This window comes from Ciconia boyciana, chromosome 3, assembly GCF_034638445.1.
Source record: "Ciconia boyciana chromosome 3, ASM3463844v1, whole genome shotgun sequence".
NCBI classification, from domain to species: domain Eukaryota; kingdom Metazoa; phylum Chordata; class Aves; order Ciconiiformes; family Ciconiidae; genus Ciconia; species Ciconia boyciana.
Window position 1 is genome coordinate 60,783,779 of NC_132936.1, and position 16,355 is coordinate 60,800,133.

Genomic DNA, 16,355 nt, shown 5'->3' on the forward strand with positions numbered 1-16,355 from the left:
GTTTTGAGTTAGCATACAGTGGCTCTAATCAAACTCTGACTTTGTGCTGCAAAAACCTTCAGTAAGAACACTTCTGCTATGTGCACACATTTTGCTTCATGGGAGGGTATGTACTGTTGAAGAAAGCAAGAAGCAAAATACAAGAACTTGACTTGGTATATACTTAATTTCAGGATTTTCAGCCCAAACAGTCTACAGATAATTTTATCAGTGATTATCCTTGGGGGTTCTTGACCAAAGTAGAGAAGCAGACCTCTGTTCAGCCAAACACCCATGATGCTGCTTTTGGCTCCTGCTGGCGGACTGCAGCTGTGAAGTACTAAAATTAGTTAAAGTAAGGCTGGTAAGAGCTTAATAGCCAATCACCAGAGTGGCAAATGCACTCCCCAGATCAAGCTAGGAAAAAGTAGTAACTAGTAATTCCCATCTTATATTTAAACCATTACCTTCAGTAGGAGACCTGTTGTCTGTCAATTTTAGCTAAGCCACAGCCACACTGCATTATGTAGTTTTCTGTAACTCCATCCATTAAGCAATTTTTCAACTTGTACAGCATAGCTAGAGAAATGCACAGTGGATCAGAATGGAAAGGAAAAAGGAAATTAAAATACTACAAAATCTACCGCATCTCTTCATTTCCAGGAGAACAGATAACCACAGATACAGGAATCCTGTCAGTAAAAAAAAATCACACAGCGAACCAAGCATTCAGCAAGAACATGTAGTTTTACCTAGATTGCCCATTTGGTACATATATTTCTGTCAGCAGCAAATATGATAAAGTATCCATATTGCTAAAAGTGATCTCCAGTATCGAACCTTTAAATGCTTGGCGCAGAATCCACACCCCCATGAAGCGCTTGGGCTGTTCCCTTGCCTTTGTGTACTGGGACAAGACAGGCATTTCACAATGTAATAGGAAACCTAGTTTGGTGAGGAGGGAGCTGGCAAACTAGCTCCTAAGAAATAAAAAAGCTAGCATGCCATTTAATTAGGAGACTGGGAGTATCAGTTTTGAGGTTTCTAATTTATTTTGTGCATTTAGTGCTTGTTTGTTTTTAGGCCATATCTGAAGGGGAACAAAAGCAGAGATTAAGCTTGTAGTCTTTAATAATCGTAAAGAAAATATAAATGCTTATCAGCTGCTGGTTACAACTATTTATCACTTTAAGATAAGCAAGTATTCTATGAAATAAAGCATTTAGGTCTGAAATTGGTAAAATGGGATTCCATCTCACTCAGTCTGGAGCTCTCATGCTAGCACTCATGGTAATTCAGTTAGGCTGGCTTTCATACAAAGGGCTGTACTTGCTTTTAAAACAGAAAAGAAACCAGAGAATATGGTATATTGGTATATTTGTGATTCCAGCAGACCAGAGGACAAAATGAGCTTCTGTAACCCTTTCTGAAAGTGTCTTACTCTGTACTAGTTAATTATTTGTCCTGTTCTTAGAAGCAAACGTTGGCCTTTGATACAAATCAGAGACGACGGCTGGGGAAATGCATTTGCTGAAATGAGAAGCAAGCTCGTTGTCTACAAATCAAAAGGGAAAGAAGTCCCCAACAGGTGTACATACCGAGTTTCACTTACTGGCAGCACAGGTCTAGTTCAAAACATGCAAGTAAAACAGATTCTGCTTTTCTGCTACAATTTCCTCCCTTTCAGATTTCTGTCACCCAGTGCACAAGATACACTAATGAGCCTTATAGCCTGGCACCTGAAAAAAAAAAATTATTCAAGGGTCTTGCTCAGGTTCTAAGCAATTTTCACACACATTTTAAAAACATAATCACAGTATTAGTGATTGCAAATTTATTCTTGTTACTAGCAAAGACATAACCAGTTGCCCTTTAAAGCACAGTTTTTTTGACTCACAACAATGTGATGTGCTATTGCTTCAAAAAGTTGGATGAGTATGGACTGGAGCGTCCTCTGAACATTCAGTGATGTTGGCAGTCTGGTATCCCTCACGAGTCTTGAGGAACTTCATGAAAAGCAGAACAGCTTCACTACTAAACAGTCAAGCACTGCCTGACTATGTTAAAACATCTGTACTTCAGAAGTCATGGGTCTGAAGTCCTTTAGAGCACAGGAAAGAATCCAGCTAAACTGGGGACTAATAACCGAGCTACTGGATAAAAAGGGGTGGGGGGGAAAGGGGGACAAAACAGATCACTACTCTCTCCCCATGTTCCCATTCCTGTCCCTTCTCTAACCTGGAAGTAAAAATTGAACTTTATTTTTGGGGAAGAGAGATTTGAAACATTCCTCCAGCAGCAGCTTCAGGTGTGAAGGCAAACAGGCAGTATCAACAGGGCAGAGTAAGTTCCTTACCCTCCCTGAGGTGCCAGCTCAAAACACATCCCTTCAGCATTTCTTTTGGTTGCTTCAGGCTATACACACTCCCTGCTGTGAAAGCCATATAATAAAACATCCCCAGCAGAGCACAGCATCTGCTCAAAAGCTGCAGAATCTTAACAGGCAATCCAGGCCTAATTCCCATCATTGATCTGTCCCAAGATCCTCAAACATATGTACAGTTACCTCGCTGTCCAAAACTCAGGAATCCCGCCACACTAGAAATTGTAACATGGATCGCCATCCAAGGAATTGCCTCCTTTTCCTAAGGGAGTTTGTTCCATATATCTAGAGTTAGTTATGCCTGGTCAGAGCGCGAATGCATGTCAGTGGCAGGTAGCCCAAAGTTTCCTCCTTAACATGCTTCCCTGGAGTACTTGGGTCCTGGGCTCAGATCTCAGCCCCTGCTGGATTGAGAGACAAGTTCACCCTAACCAACAGTACAGGAAACTCTCAGTCATGGATATGTCTGTGTGTTTTTGCTCTCACAGATTTCATTTTAAGAATCATCTGCCAAAGCAGGGACTCCGTGTCAGTTTCTAATTTCTAAAAGGAAAACCCTCCCCACTGAGTTATCTAATTACTTGCACAGTCACTGGCATGAAGTGGAGACAGAGTTCTAAATCTTCTGGTCAGCCCAAATATACCCTACCAGTAAAAATACTCTGAAGTAAGATGTAGACAGATCCCCACACAAGTCTTTCCAGAATGCTGAAGTACTCAGACCACCAAGCAGTCAAGGACATCCCATTTGGGCACATGATACCTCATGGCCTTCCAAGATTTCAACTAGATTCTATGTAAAGAATCAGGTCAGCAGCTTTGCACATGCTCAGCAGCACAGGTCCGGGCTATGGGAATGTGCAGATGCATATGTAGGTAGTTGGCTCCTCCAGCAGTGAGAAGACACCTAAATGCATGTAAAGACCTGAATCAGTGTCAGTGAATGAGGGCTATAAGCTCCTCAGTGTTAGAGCTTCTCCTTTAAAAATCACCATTAAAACTGAAGTATCTTCGGATACTTTCTCAACAATTATACAAGGAACTGACTGAAGATGAAAAAATAAAAACTATCATCTCACCAGTTATCATCCCTTCAAAGCTGCTTAAAGACACTGGTCTCATGTTGGGGAACTCATATTTTGCAGCTTTAGATGCACCTGTTCTGCAAATAAATAAACCTCACATCTTTCAAGCAATTCATTTCCATACCAGTTAGAAAAACAAAATTAACTCTGAAGAAAATAATCTTCAGCCTCATTCCAAAAGAATTATAGTTCTATTCTCAGCACAGTATTTACCTTTACATACTAATTTCACTAATCTCCATTCAGTGGGTGATTAGGACAGTAAAGAATCTGCTGGGGATTTCTCTGTGGTTGCACACCAAATATGTCTGCCTGACGTGAACGACAGGAATGTTAATGCCAGTTTAAATGAACAAGTCCTTAAATGATTCCGTTTAATGCCTGCTTTAGTGAAAGCTTTGTCTGCAAAAAGGTCAAGAACATTTTTTATGCATTGACCGTCATTTATGTTTTGGTCTTCTAACCAATGCCTGCAAATTGGCAGGCCCACCCCATACAGTTCCAAAAACATCCTTCTCTGTCCTTAGGGCAGCTTCCACTGGTAGCTCTCTTCCCGCTGTCACCACCTTTTTCACAGCCCGAATCACGCTGGCTGGACCTTCTGTGTACTGACTCAGCCAGGCTCGGGCTTCTTCTAACGCTGCAGTTTCATCTGAAGATGACAACGTCTGCTCTGAGAGCCCAAGGCGCAAAGCTCTCTCGGGGTCCACCCTGGCAGCCCCGCTCAGCAGCCGGAGGGCAGCCCCGCTGCCGACGATCCGCACCAGCCGGGCAGCTCCTCCCCAGCCTGGCACCAGACCCATGTGCTTATGGACAAATCGAATTTCACTCCCAGGCGTCATCAACCTGTCAATGAAGAACAAACACGCAGAGGTCAATCCATGCATTGACTTCCATGTTCAGCTCGCCTGCACTCAGTTTTCTATTTTCTCCTCCCCTCTGCTTCCAAAGGCTGATACAACTTGACAGCATGCTGATTACAGCCAGAGCTGAAGTATCTTTAATTTTTACATCAGCCAGTGCCTCAGCTGCAGCTTTTGGCCCTTCTCAAAATGAGATACATAGGCTGCCATCAGTAAAGATTCTTAGTGCCCACACTGATACCTGTAGTCAGTCCTAAAGTGTTTGAAAACAGAATTGCAAAGATGGAGGGCACGTTACACTTCTTTACAGTGCCAACACTGCCTTGCTAATTCATACCTGAAACAACAGGGTTTGGGGTAAACCCCGAGCAAACTAGCGCACAAAACATATTTCTCAAGAGCATGGATTGTGGTTTTAGTACTGATCTGTGCTTGGGAGGTTCTGTCAGCACCCCAGTGCTTCATTATAGCATAGTTGGGGTTTTCTTTGTTCTGTACTTTAGAGTGTCCATGTGAGTTTGATTTCTAACTGCTCACTACAGCAAGGGAAGTCAGGATGGATGCTCTACTTATGGCTCACAACATATAACAGAATTGCTTTCTATTTATGCCTTACAGTGTGTAATAGAATTGCTCCCCTCCAGAAGGTAGAGTCACATTCCTCTCTTCAAAGATTTCACATCTTTGCTTCTTTTCTACAGTCTGTCACCTCCCTTATTTAAGAACTCACCCTAGGGCTGATTAAGCTATCTCCCTGGAGGAGCTCTGCTGCAGCGGAGTGTACTGTCTCCGCATAGTGTTCACACTGACACACATTAGGTTAGTGGAAAAAGCCTCTAGAAATAGAAACATACAGAAAAGATGTATAGAAGCAAACCAGTACTTGCTTTTTCTTAAGATGATGTTCTGCAGTGTGGTTGCTTGCTGCTGCTTATAAGACAAGGGATGTAAATTATACTTGTGAAGTAGATTAGCTTCTACTTCAACCACTAATGAGCTTTCCAAAGATAAATCATGTAATACTAAGATCTACACACAAGTCTGTTTCCTAACAATGCAGTTTGCCATAATGAAAATATCAAGGTGAACAGCTTTAAAAGGGGAAAGAAAAAGAAAACTTTTAAAAATGTAACTACTTCTAGGAACTCACAGTTCCCAAATCTGCTTAGTTATTGTTAATTTTAAGTTTGCTTGGTTGCTTTTTTCTTAACCAGAGCACCATCAGCATTCATGCCATACTATAAAGCACCAGGGCTGAAGAGCTTCCGTGTTATCCCAGACCTGACACAATGCACAAAGGCAACAGCTGACATGCCAGATTGCATGAAAGCCTTTTTGTAGGGATAGTGGAGGAAGGTTTTGTGACAAAAAGGAAGAAAGCAGAGTATTGCAGGGGAGGAAAGGCTTTTAGCTAACATTAGCAAGTGCTTCCCAAACCCAGCAGATCCCAGGGAGCTCAGGTCCCTCCACAAGGAAGATTCTGCAGGTATTCCAAAATTCCTTCACTGGCTCAGCTTACGCTGCAATTTGCTGACACACAGTGTACCACGGGGAAAGCAATAATGAAAACATTATTAAGGGTTTAATTCTAGCTATGCTGAGCAATGTGAAGCATTTAAAAAAGAAGCAGCCATATGCAGCTAGGCATCTGATGCTAGACAACCTGTAGGCAGTCTCATGAGACAGCCACTGCAGGTCAGTAAGGCAATGTTGTGTTTGTTGAATCTGAGACTGTCCCAGGCACCTGGGTTCAGGCCTTCAGGACAGGCATTTCAGTGAATGTCCTGTGGGCAGCATATGGGCTTATTTGGGAAGTTGGGTCAACGCACTCTGAAGTTTGCACAGAAAGTCAAATTTTACATTAGAAACACAGCCGATCCATCAGCCCCAACAAGAAAAAGTTGAAAGCATTTAGCATGTGGGAGAGGCTCTATTAGCCTGCACAGTCTTCACCTCCCTCTGAGAAAAAGGAACCAAACATGATGAAAGGAAAATAAACGATTGACAGCTAAATCCATAGAGACACTGTGAGGCTGCAACTTTCAGGATCTCATTGGGATTCAACTCTCCCTACAACGCTCTTTGAACAAGCTCCACAGAAAATACTGAGATAAGTGGTGGTCAGTAGAAGGTGTAAAGGTAGTCTTGGACTGCCTTCAGGCTTAAGAAAGGTATCTATAGTTTTTCAGCCTTTTCAACTATGAATCCTCTCCTGAAGTCACACCATTTCTTACAGAAACCACCCATCACACTGTTAGGTATACCACTCACTTTGAGTCCCCATGCCCAAGGAAGCAACAGAGACCTGAGCGCAGATGTGAAGAGGCATATGCCCCTGCCAACCTAGCCTGGAATCAGCCTCTGAACATCACCGGCTGCAGCCTCGCATAAATATTTCCCTTTTTATTTTGTGAAAGGAATGGATTCTACCTTCTGGAGACACGACAGATCTGATCTCCCATTAGATGAATTTATGTAAGGAAAGTACATCAAGCATTACTAAACACAAAGAGGCAGACATCAAAAAGCTGAAAAGACAAGTACCATTCTATTCCTGAGCTGTTTACACCTTATTCACCTAGTATTGGCCTTGCCTGAGACAGAATAGTAAGTGAATAAAAAATGAACCCTGATTTGACACAGTATGCCTGTTCTTGTCTTCCAGGTCAAGAGAATTAAAATCTGGGTCTCCTGTATCCCAGGGGAAGGTCATACCACTAGGCTCCTGGACACAAAAAAAAGGGGGCCTTCCCTGCCCCCAAAAAAGAAGAAAATCTGTTGCATGACAATACTGAAAAAATATTTATTAAATGTAATTAATGTAACGAAGTAACTGAAGACCTTACAAGCAGAGAAACATCCTTCAGAAATGTGAAGGGTAGCAAAATCCTCACAACTTAAATTGGAAATAAGAGGTTAAGGTAATATAAGCACCAAAGTGCAGCTGAAACCTTCTTCCAGAACATTATATTTCCACGTTACAAGCACTACAACACCCCTAGGAAGAAAGCACAGCCACCATGGGCCACATCCAATTTTGGGTTAGTCATCTAAAGCAAACGAGCTACAGCAAATGTTCCTGCTGTACATTTTAAAATGTTCTCAGACGCGCTAAATGTTACAAACCCTCCACCTTTGATCGAAGGATTCCTTCACTCCATGACATCTCATTGCACCCACGAACTACCGACTGTCGTGTCACATCACATCACTGGCAATGCACGTGAGAAAAAAACCTTGTTTGCCATTAACAATGCAATCTAACAAATCCCATCCCTTAAACAGGTGCGCTTGCTTCCTCAAAGGTGGCACTTGCTGTGAGCTAACAGCTGTGCTTTCCTTTGCTGAAGTATTTCCCAGCTACTTGAAGCTGGAGCATATACAATGAAAGCTGAAAATGGAAACAAAGATGTATTTTCTCAGTTTTTCATACCTGCTTTTTATAGTACTCTTGTTACTGAACTGTTCCAACAGGTATAATCAGTTCCTCAGGCAGAATTAAGATTATATTAAGGTTTGTGCTGGCCCTTACCTCATCATTTCTTCGGGGTTTGAATTATGTTCAGCATTCTGACAAGGCAAAGGCACTAACAAAGTTTACGAGGGAGGAACAAATACCATCCTCTATTTTATGCATTTTAAAAGCTCCTACTACTATGCTTCTGAAACCCATAATGAAAAAAAAGGATGCCTAAAATATTAAACGTGTTGTCAGCGACCTGGATTTCGTTCCCATCCCTGTTTGACTCCCAGGGTCACATAAGGACAGAGCTCCTGACTTCCAATCTTCTCCTTTTAGCTGGCGTGAGACTGGCACACCATGGAGGGAGGCAGCCAGCATCACACCGTTCTGCAGCACCTGGTTCTCCGCCATGGTTATACTGAGAGAGGGCAGCCAGAACTGCAGGAGATGACTTATCTCCCCCACAAATAGTTTGGCCTCCTGCTCTCAAACCACCAATCAACATAAATAATAAGCAAAGTTTATGCCTTGCGTCATAGGAAGTTCCCTCACCACATCTGCTAACTTCTCTGGTAACACTATCTATGAGGTGACTGAACCAACACAAAGTTGAAAATTCTCCAGAGTCAAAGGCCTTGGGATACAATTAAAAGACATCCATAATTTTAACATGCTGTAGAACAAGAGTTATAGAAATAATAAGAAAATTTCAAATACAACTAGACATTTTTGCAAAACATAGATGCAAGACATCCAGACACATGAAGAGCAATGGTCATGGTCAGCCACACATGCATTTTGGGCAACTGTCATTACTCAGTGAAGACAGCAGGAATACAGTATTGATATCAAAGGCTTTCAACCAACCATCCAAATCACACATGCAACTATTTTAAGCACAGGAAAAGAGAGACATTAAAGAAAAAAGAAAACCACCAGGAAAATGGTAACAGAAAGAATGCTATCAAGAGCCAAACATTTGTTTTAACCAGCAAAAAACAGAAGAACAAAGTGGATGTACAATCCAGTCATACACTTTCCCCAATGTGTATGTTTTTCTAATACACTCATCAATATGATATCAGCTTAATTAACTCTTGTTAAATTAAGTAACAGCCTTGCTATGCTGACATGTGGCCAAAATAGCTTTTTAAAATACACACTGCTGGGGAGTGCAAGTTCAAGAATTTGTGGGAGGTCTAGTATGACATTATCTGTGGATGGTGTTTATCATGCAAATGGAACTTGTTTTGCCAGGTGGGCATGAAAATTTGATGACCTTGCTTGCGAGTGACAAAAGCTCAGGTGTAACTAGCTTAGGATTTTGTAACTTTGCTTGGCAAGTGCTGCCAGGACCATCCACTGCAACAGCAGCTCTCAAATGCATGCTGGACCTTAACGAGCAAGAAAGCCGGAGTCCGTTGTCTACTTCTTCCCTGTTCTCCTACTGCACCTTCTCAACACTCAAAATACAGTCCCTGTCCCATCACTTCACCTGCACGTTGCACCTCAGTCTCAGCCCATCTTCCTTACACTTCTTCAGCATCCCAAAGGGCACAGAAGATCCCAGTACTGGTGGTGTGTTCTTGCAGCAAGCGACTGTGATGCAGGCAGCAGATAGAGTTACACAGGTAATATCTGTAATCTGACCTCCCTTCTCCTCTTGCTGATGCATGCAAAACCCACCAAAAAAAAAAAAAGTGCTGCTCTTAAACACAAAGCGCTGCTGAACACATGCAGTAGATGGGATGTTTTTAGTCAACGAGGGTGTTACAGTAAGTTAAAGCACAGGAGAGTTGTGATTGTTGAATTTATAGCATCAGAGTAAGAACTAAACTACCTGTTCCTTCATGTGTACAACAAAAGCCCTGATTTGTGATTAAACAGAAGTCCTTTATTTCAGGTTGGTCCAGTGCACCACATAAATCAAATAATGTCTGTCTTTCATACTAGATCTCTAGTATGAAAAAAAAGAAAAACAAAAAAAAACCCCAAAACCCCCCAAATGACTTTAAAGTGGATGGCTGAAACACAATAACTGTTCAGATGAGGTAGAATTGGGTAGATGGATGTGAAAGCATTTCCATAGAAGAGAGAAGTCACCTTGAATCTTTCACTGGAGGCAAAAGCATTGCCATAGGCATCTGGAGTTCAGTACAACTATAGGATCTGAATAGCTGGGGTCTCCTGTACTGTCCATCATGGCACATGAAAACCAAGGTCCATCTGTGCCTGAGAAGATGCAAGCGTGTGAAAGGGTCGTCAGCCAACAGCAGGATAAAGCTCCTCCTACAGCCACAAAAGGGCTGAGCAAACCTATGATCAGTGGCTGCAGCACATCCTGGGAGTGCCTGCCCTGCCCAAAAACCCAAGTCCTGGTGGTCTCCTCTGATGCCTCCAGCCCCTTTGCTGCAGATGCAGCCAGCCAGTTCTGGAGCTTCAGTTCCTTGGCTCAGGGAGGGGTGCCAAGGGGTCTTGCCCTGGCAAGTGGCAGCCCTGCAAGCTGGACTGTAAGGAGCAATTAATTGGGACTCCAGGTGCTGTTAGCCTGAAGCTTGGGCAAGGACCATCACACAAGTAGTCAAGCACTGCTGCAACTGCACGCTATGTTGAACAGTTCATGTAGCACATACTGCGGTTTGGAAACCTCCAGGCTACCTGCCTTCTCCCCATTTGCTTTAGCATGGCAGGTGGCCCTGCAAGCTTTAACATGTACCTAGTGCTCAATCCACCTCTCATATCTGCGTTCCAAATCTTAGAGTCAGAAAGATACACCAGAGATCAGGTACCTTCCCATTTAGTGTATGTAAAACCTATCCTCCCCACTACACACGGACAGATGTTAATGCACATGTAAGGAACTACAGAACTTCCTTAGCATTAAGATACAAATTCTTGAGGCCTCGTATTATGAATGCTCCTTGGCAATTTGCTGCAAAACTCATCCCTACCTTCTCCAGAATCCTTTAACAACAGAAGTAATTTCTGAGTATAGCTTTGAAAACAAGACCTGAATACAAGCCACTTGCCTTGACATCTTCACAAAGCCACAGAAAGCCTGAAATTAAGAGTACTGACTAAAGTTAAGGCTGCAGTTCGTGCCTGCGGAGACCTAACCTGGAAACCTAAATACCGATAGTTAATTACATGACAACATTGTGTTCTAACAGTGACAACTTGTCTTGTATAAGTATTTAGTCTCAAAATATTCTTAGGACCATAAATCTTACTGGAAAGGCTAGGAATACTTTCATCAGTATTTAACTGCAGAGTGAATGGGGCTTTACTTTTAATTAAAAAAAACTAGTTCTAGCCTTGTTCGATATTCCAACACACAAGCCTTCCATGGTTATTACAGAAACTTACCTTAAAACAACAACTGCATTAACCAGTCATTTTTGCAATAAAAAATGAATTTTGAAGCAGCAAGGTACTGTGGGAAAAATATTCTGCAGAAGAAATATGCAGTACTATACTAAAATAATTTAGCTAGTCAGCAATGCTGCTGATGAGCAGTTTCCAGTCCTTACTTCAATTTTCATGACAGATGCTGTTAGAATTAGACCCTCAAGAATAAGACAGTCTCCTCCAAAAAGCAAGCTGGGACTAATTAATCTGTCTCTGCCTATCCAGTGCAGTGTCTCGTCAGTCTCTTTATCACTACACCATCAAATAATTACCTAGGTACTCTGTAAAGCAATTATCTAGACAAAACAGCAAAAGATTTTTCTGAAATTCAGCTACACCCTCTATCACCAAAAAACCCCCCTAATTCTCTGAAAATTGATTCCTAACACTAACAAGTGGATTCAGCCTGAGAAGACTTAGTCACAACTTCACTTATCTTTCAATCTCACTTGATTAATTGGATAGGCTTTAAAGGATCAAAAAGCCTCGATTATACATTTAATAAATAACTCCTTGCTAATTATATTTAGCAGATTTTTGAACTATAACAATGCAGTGAATATTGGCCAGCCAGGACTGCTCTGCGCTTTCCCAGCACAGCTTGCTAGTATTAATCTCCCCTGCTCCTCTCCCCTCTTCTCTCTCATGGAGAGCTTCTCATGTTTCCACTTTATGCAGAGGAAGAGTAAGACCATTAGACATTACAGCAATTGCTGCTTCAGAGCTCTGGCAACACAAAGTGAGCCTTCCAAAGTGAAAATACTGTAAAACTGATAAAACTAAGGACTTGTCCAACATGCTTTTGGTGATAGTCCGTGCAGACTGGCATCATAAAAACAACCCCCTAAATCTTTGCTCTTTCTGAAAATCCTTTAGTCACAAATATTCTCTTGACAGATGCCTAAATGGTAACCACTAAAGAATATAAAAATGAAGACAAAATTGTTTAAGAGAGTTTGGGGAAACTATGTCCCTTATGCATATCTTAGATACAATTGCACAAAGCAGCTCTGCCATCCCAAATTTCAATAGGGAAGACTGTGCTCATTAATGAGCTCTCCTCTTCATGAGCTTTAATTTGTCACCTTTACTACAGGAATGCAATAGAAAGAAGTAGGTCCAGCTACTATTTTAATAAGCCCATCAGAAAGTCAGCCCTCTCAAATCCTTTCAGTGATTAAAACAAAATAATACACCTTCTTTATTTGAGGTTTAAATAAATTAAAATGATACCCAAGAACCAAAATAAAAAAATCCTACTGAGCCTCCCAAGTACAGAGTGTTCTAGGCACGCTCTAAAACTCAGTGTCAAAGGAGTAGGCTTGATGCCAGCCTAAGAAATCTCACCAACACGAGAGCTCTCTTTTCTCACAGCTCTTTTCAAATTGCCTTACAGATTATATGGAATTTTATTTATAGTTACTGAATTGTTTTGTAACACTCTTCATGCATCCATTTTCCCCCCACTTGCAACAAAAGCTAAGAATCAAGGTTTACATAAAGTAGCCTAGGAGAAAATGAGATAGTCTCCCTAGCACACTGCCTTTGCCACCTTACTTTCTGCCCTCCAGTCAGATTTTCCAATGCATTTTATGGAGCCCTAAGAATCAGGGTCAAAATTCGATCGGAAAATAGACCCTAATTACAGATGTATTTTCTTGAGCAAGAGTTAATGTTCTTCTGGGTTGGCTGGGAAACCCCAGGCCTCTTCCCAGAGGGGAGCATGGACCTAAACAATGAGAGATGCACTCTTCAAGGGAAACCTTAAAATAACCATTTATAGTGTGACTATCATGCTTTTTCACATCACCCAGAGTCAAATTGTTGTAGTTTAGCCCCAGCTGGCAACTAAGCCCCACACAGCCGCTTGCTCACTCCCCCCCGGTGGGATGGGGGAGAGAATCGGAAGAGCAAAAGTAAGAAAACTCAAGGGTTGAGATAAAAACAGTTTAATAGGTAAAGCAAAAGCCACATACGCAAGCAAAGCAAAGCAAGGAATTCCTTCACTCCTTCCCATGGGCAGGCAGGTGTTCAGCCATCTCCAGGACAGCAGGGCTCCATCACGCGTAACGGTGACTTGGGAAGACAAACGCCATCACTCCGAATGTCCCCCCCTTCCTTCTTCTTCCCCAGCTTTATATACTGAGCATGGCGTCATGTGGTATGGAATAGCCCTTTGGTCAGTTTGGATCAACTATCCTGGCTGTGTCCCCCCCAGCTTCTTCTGCACCTGGCAGAGCATGGGAAGCTGAAAAGTCCTTGACTGGTGCAGCAACAACTAAACCATCTCTGTATTATCAACACTGTTTTCAGCACAAATCCAAAACATAGCCCCATACCAGCCACTATAAAGAAAATTAACTCTATCTCAGCTGAAACCAGGACACAAATGAAATGCAGAAGAAAGAATGACAACGTAATATTTTCATCTAAAGACACAAAACATTTGGTTGATGCTAAAATTCTGAAAAGTGGAGTCCTAAATCAATAAAAGGGAAGATGGAGTAACAAGAAAAGAGTTGGAGACAGAGATGGAACACAGGGACATCAGAGCAGAAACTACTAAATAGACATGAGCCATTTTAGGAGGAATATGGTCTCCGAGAATAAACAGGAGCTTAAGGTGTGGATAACTCCACCATTTATTGCCGAAACATTCAGACATTCAATGGAAGATGAGCCTCCAAAAGGAACAGAGTCAACTCAAAGAGGCTGCAAGGTTACCCATTTCAAAAGGAAGCCACTCCAGGGAAGAAGCACAAAAATAGTATTGTTACCGGAAAAAGATCCCGTGGATAACAAGGAGTTAAATTGTAATAGGCAGATACAGAAATCTGCATGCCCCAAAACCAGCATCTCATCAATAGCAAAGCCTGCACTGAGAAAAATTAAGAAAAGGCCTATCAGCAGCAAAAAGGAAGCAGAGCACCCTGTGATGCAGCAAGACCCAGACTAAAACCAGTCCAGACACGACTGTGTAAGAATGACCAGAGAAGTGAAAAGAGGAGTACTTCCCTGATCAAAGGAGAGTGGCTAAAAGAAGGGCAAGAAAGACTATTAATTTGAGAGAGGGATTATGGAAGGCAAGAAACACAGGGAAAGAAGCTGTTGCTAATACCCTGCAAGGGGAGCAGGGCAGCCTCAAACAAGTCAAGGTAGGTAGGGCCCTCCAAAAGTCTCCTGCAGGCGATGCTGGCTGTCATACTGGCTGCCATCCACACCGACGGCTCCTCCAATCTCTTGCTGGACCAGAATCTCCCAGAAGTCAGCTACGGATGAAGGCTCACCCAGCAGACCTGGGTGATTAGGGGTTTTAAATATAAGTTTTTACCTCAGGCTTGACACTTTCTTGCCTGTGGCTTCACAGAAGCTGGAGAGAGAAAAGCGTGCTATAAAAAGCTACATTTCTTCTAAAAGGGATAAATGAAGCTGAATATTGGAAGTTACAAAAAGACTTCTTCTGTAGCAGGAATGAAAAATTGAATTAGATGACAGATCACAGGGCAAGAAATAGGGGCCCAAAAAAGCATGACTGATTAAAACTCCACAAGCGGTATTAAAGGAAGTAATATGATCTTTTTTTTTTTTTTCTGCAGTCATTTTTCAATAAACTGACAGGAAAGAAAATTATTTGGCCAAACTGCAAAGTGAATCTGCCCCATTTCCCAGGCTGATACTGCTTGAGGTCCACATGCGATGCTCACAAGGGTTTCCCACTGCCCGGGGTACTATTCCCCCGCGGTGGGCTGCGGGTGCCGGGAGATGGGCAGCACCGTGCAGGGGGGCTGTGGAGATGGGGACAGGGCTGGCCAGGGGACTCACGCAGCCCGCCCCACTGTCACGCAAGGCGCTTCGTGCTGCACGCACACACGCATCGCGCGGCACCTCTGCAAGCTGCGATGCGACGTAAAAGCTGAGCCACACACCGTTCCCTCGTCCCCGCTCTTGCGCCTGAGCATTCAAGTGAGCTGAGGAGACCCAGAAAACAGCAGAAAAAGTAAATTAAAAGGCCTTTCCCAAGTGGGAGAGACATAGACTTTTTACAATTATACAGCTAGCAATAAAGATTCCCCAGTCCATGGGTGCTGCCTTGGATCTGTTTGAGAACACTCCCTGTGCGCACACGGGGAAGGAGCAGCATGGCTTTACAAAGGCTTATGAACGCACGCAAGGCTCATACCACAATTTAAGAGCACACAGAATCAAGAGAATAAAAAAAGATAGTTACACCGGGGAGCTGTAATTCCCCTGAACTGTGCAGTATAAACTCTGAAAATGTCATGAATCACCAGAGCCATAAAGTGGGACTGAAGCCCCATCATTCAAAATGTAGTGCCTGGATCTTCCTTTCTCCCCACAGTTGTACAACAGCAATCCCCGGAGTACCACCCCATTTCTCCTCCCCTGCAAACCACTGATGTCTTACTAACACGCTCCTCCTCCTCTATTTCCCAGCTATGACTTTATTTATATTACCCTGGTGTCACTGGGTCCCAGTCACAGGCACACTGCAACCTCCGTTACCATACAATTATTTTCAGAGTAGTTCTCATCTTGACATAGCACTCAGGTCTTACCCATGAAGCAGGTTTTAGATATTCTTTACAGGCTGCCGAAGTCTCAATACACAAGTGAGTGAACACCAAAATAATGCTCACATAAAAATTACTCATGCTGGCAATCTAAAATGTTACATGAGTCCTTCCTTCCAAAAAAGGAACTACAGCTATTTGGATTTCATTCAAGCAAACATTTTCAACAACAGATATGCCTTTTAGACTAAAGCAAAAATTTCCATTAGAAAAGATCCAGTGATATTTTACCAGATTCTTTGATGAAAAAAGATTACTTGGAGGTAAAGGTGTTTGATAATTGAAATTCTTAGTCAAATCTGAATGCCAGTATTCATCTAGAAATCAAAAAAGTACAGTGGAGCTTGTTTTCAAATTGAAAATGTTCTGTTTTTTAAATTATGTGCACACTTTCATGCAGCATATACACCTGTATTTATAACCTCAGTTTCCCACATCTTTATTTCCATCATGTACATTTATCAAGACCAAAGAAAATAGAACAAAATTCTCCTGGACCAAATTCAAGAGTCTCTTAAAGCAGGAACATTTCAGTCATATTCTTTGCTCATCTCTGCTGCTGATACAGAAAGGGGAGGGGGA

General features: G+C 42.3%; 1 protein-coding gene across 10 annotated transcripts in view; it reads right to left on the reverse strand.

The window, feature by feature from the left end:
- Positions 1-663: 663 nt before the first annotated feature.
- Positions 664-16,355, reverse strand: part of ECHDC1 (ethylmalonyl-CoA decarboxylase 1) — a 43,739-nt gene continuing 28,047 nt past the window's right edge. For 3 of the 10 annotated variants that reach the window (XM_072855815.1, XM_072855816.1, XM_072855817.1), the window contains one exon: positions 664-4,293. In XM_072855815.1, the coding sequence (XP_072711916.1) occupies positions 3,888-4,293 (406 nt within the window). In that variant the 3' untranslated portion in view covers positions 664-3,887. The remainder of the gene's footprint in view (positions 4,294-16,355) is intronic. The other 7 variants (XM_072855812.1, XM_072855810.1, XM_072855811.1 and 4 more) reach the window with 4 other exon arrangements.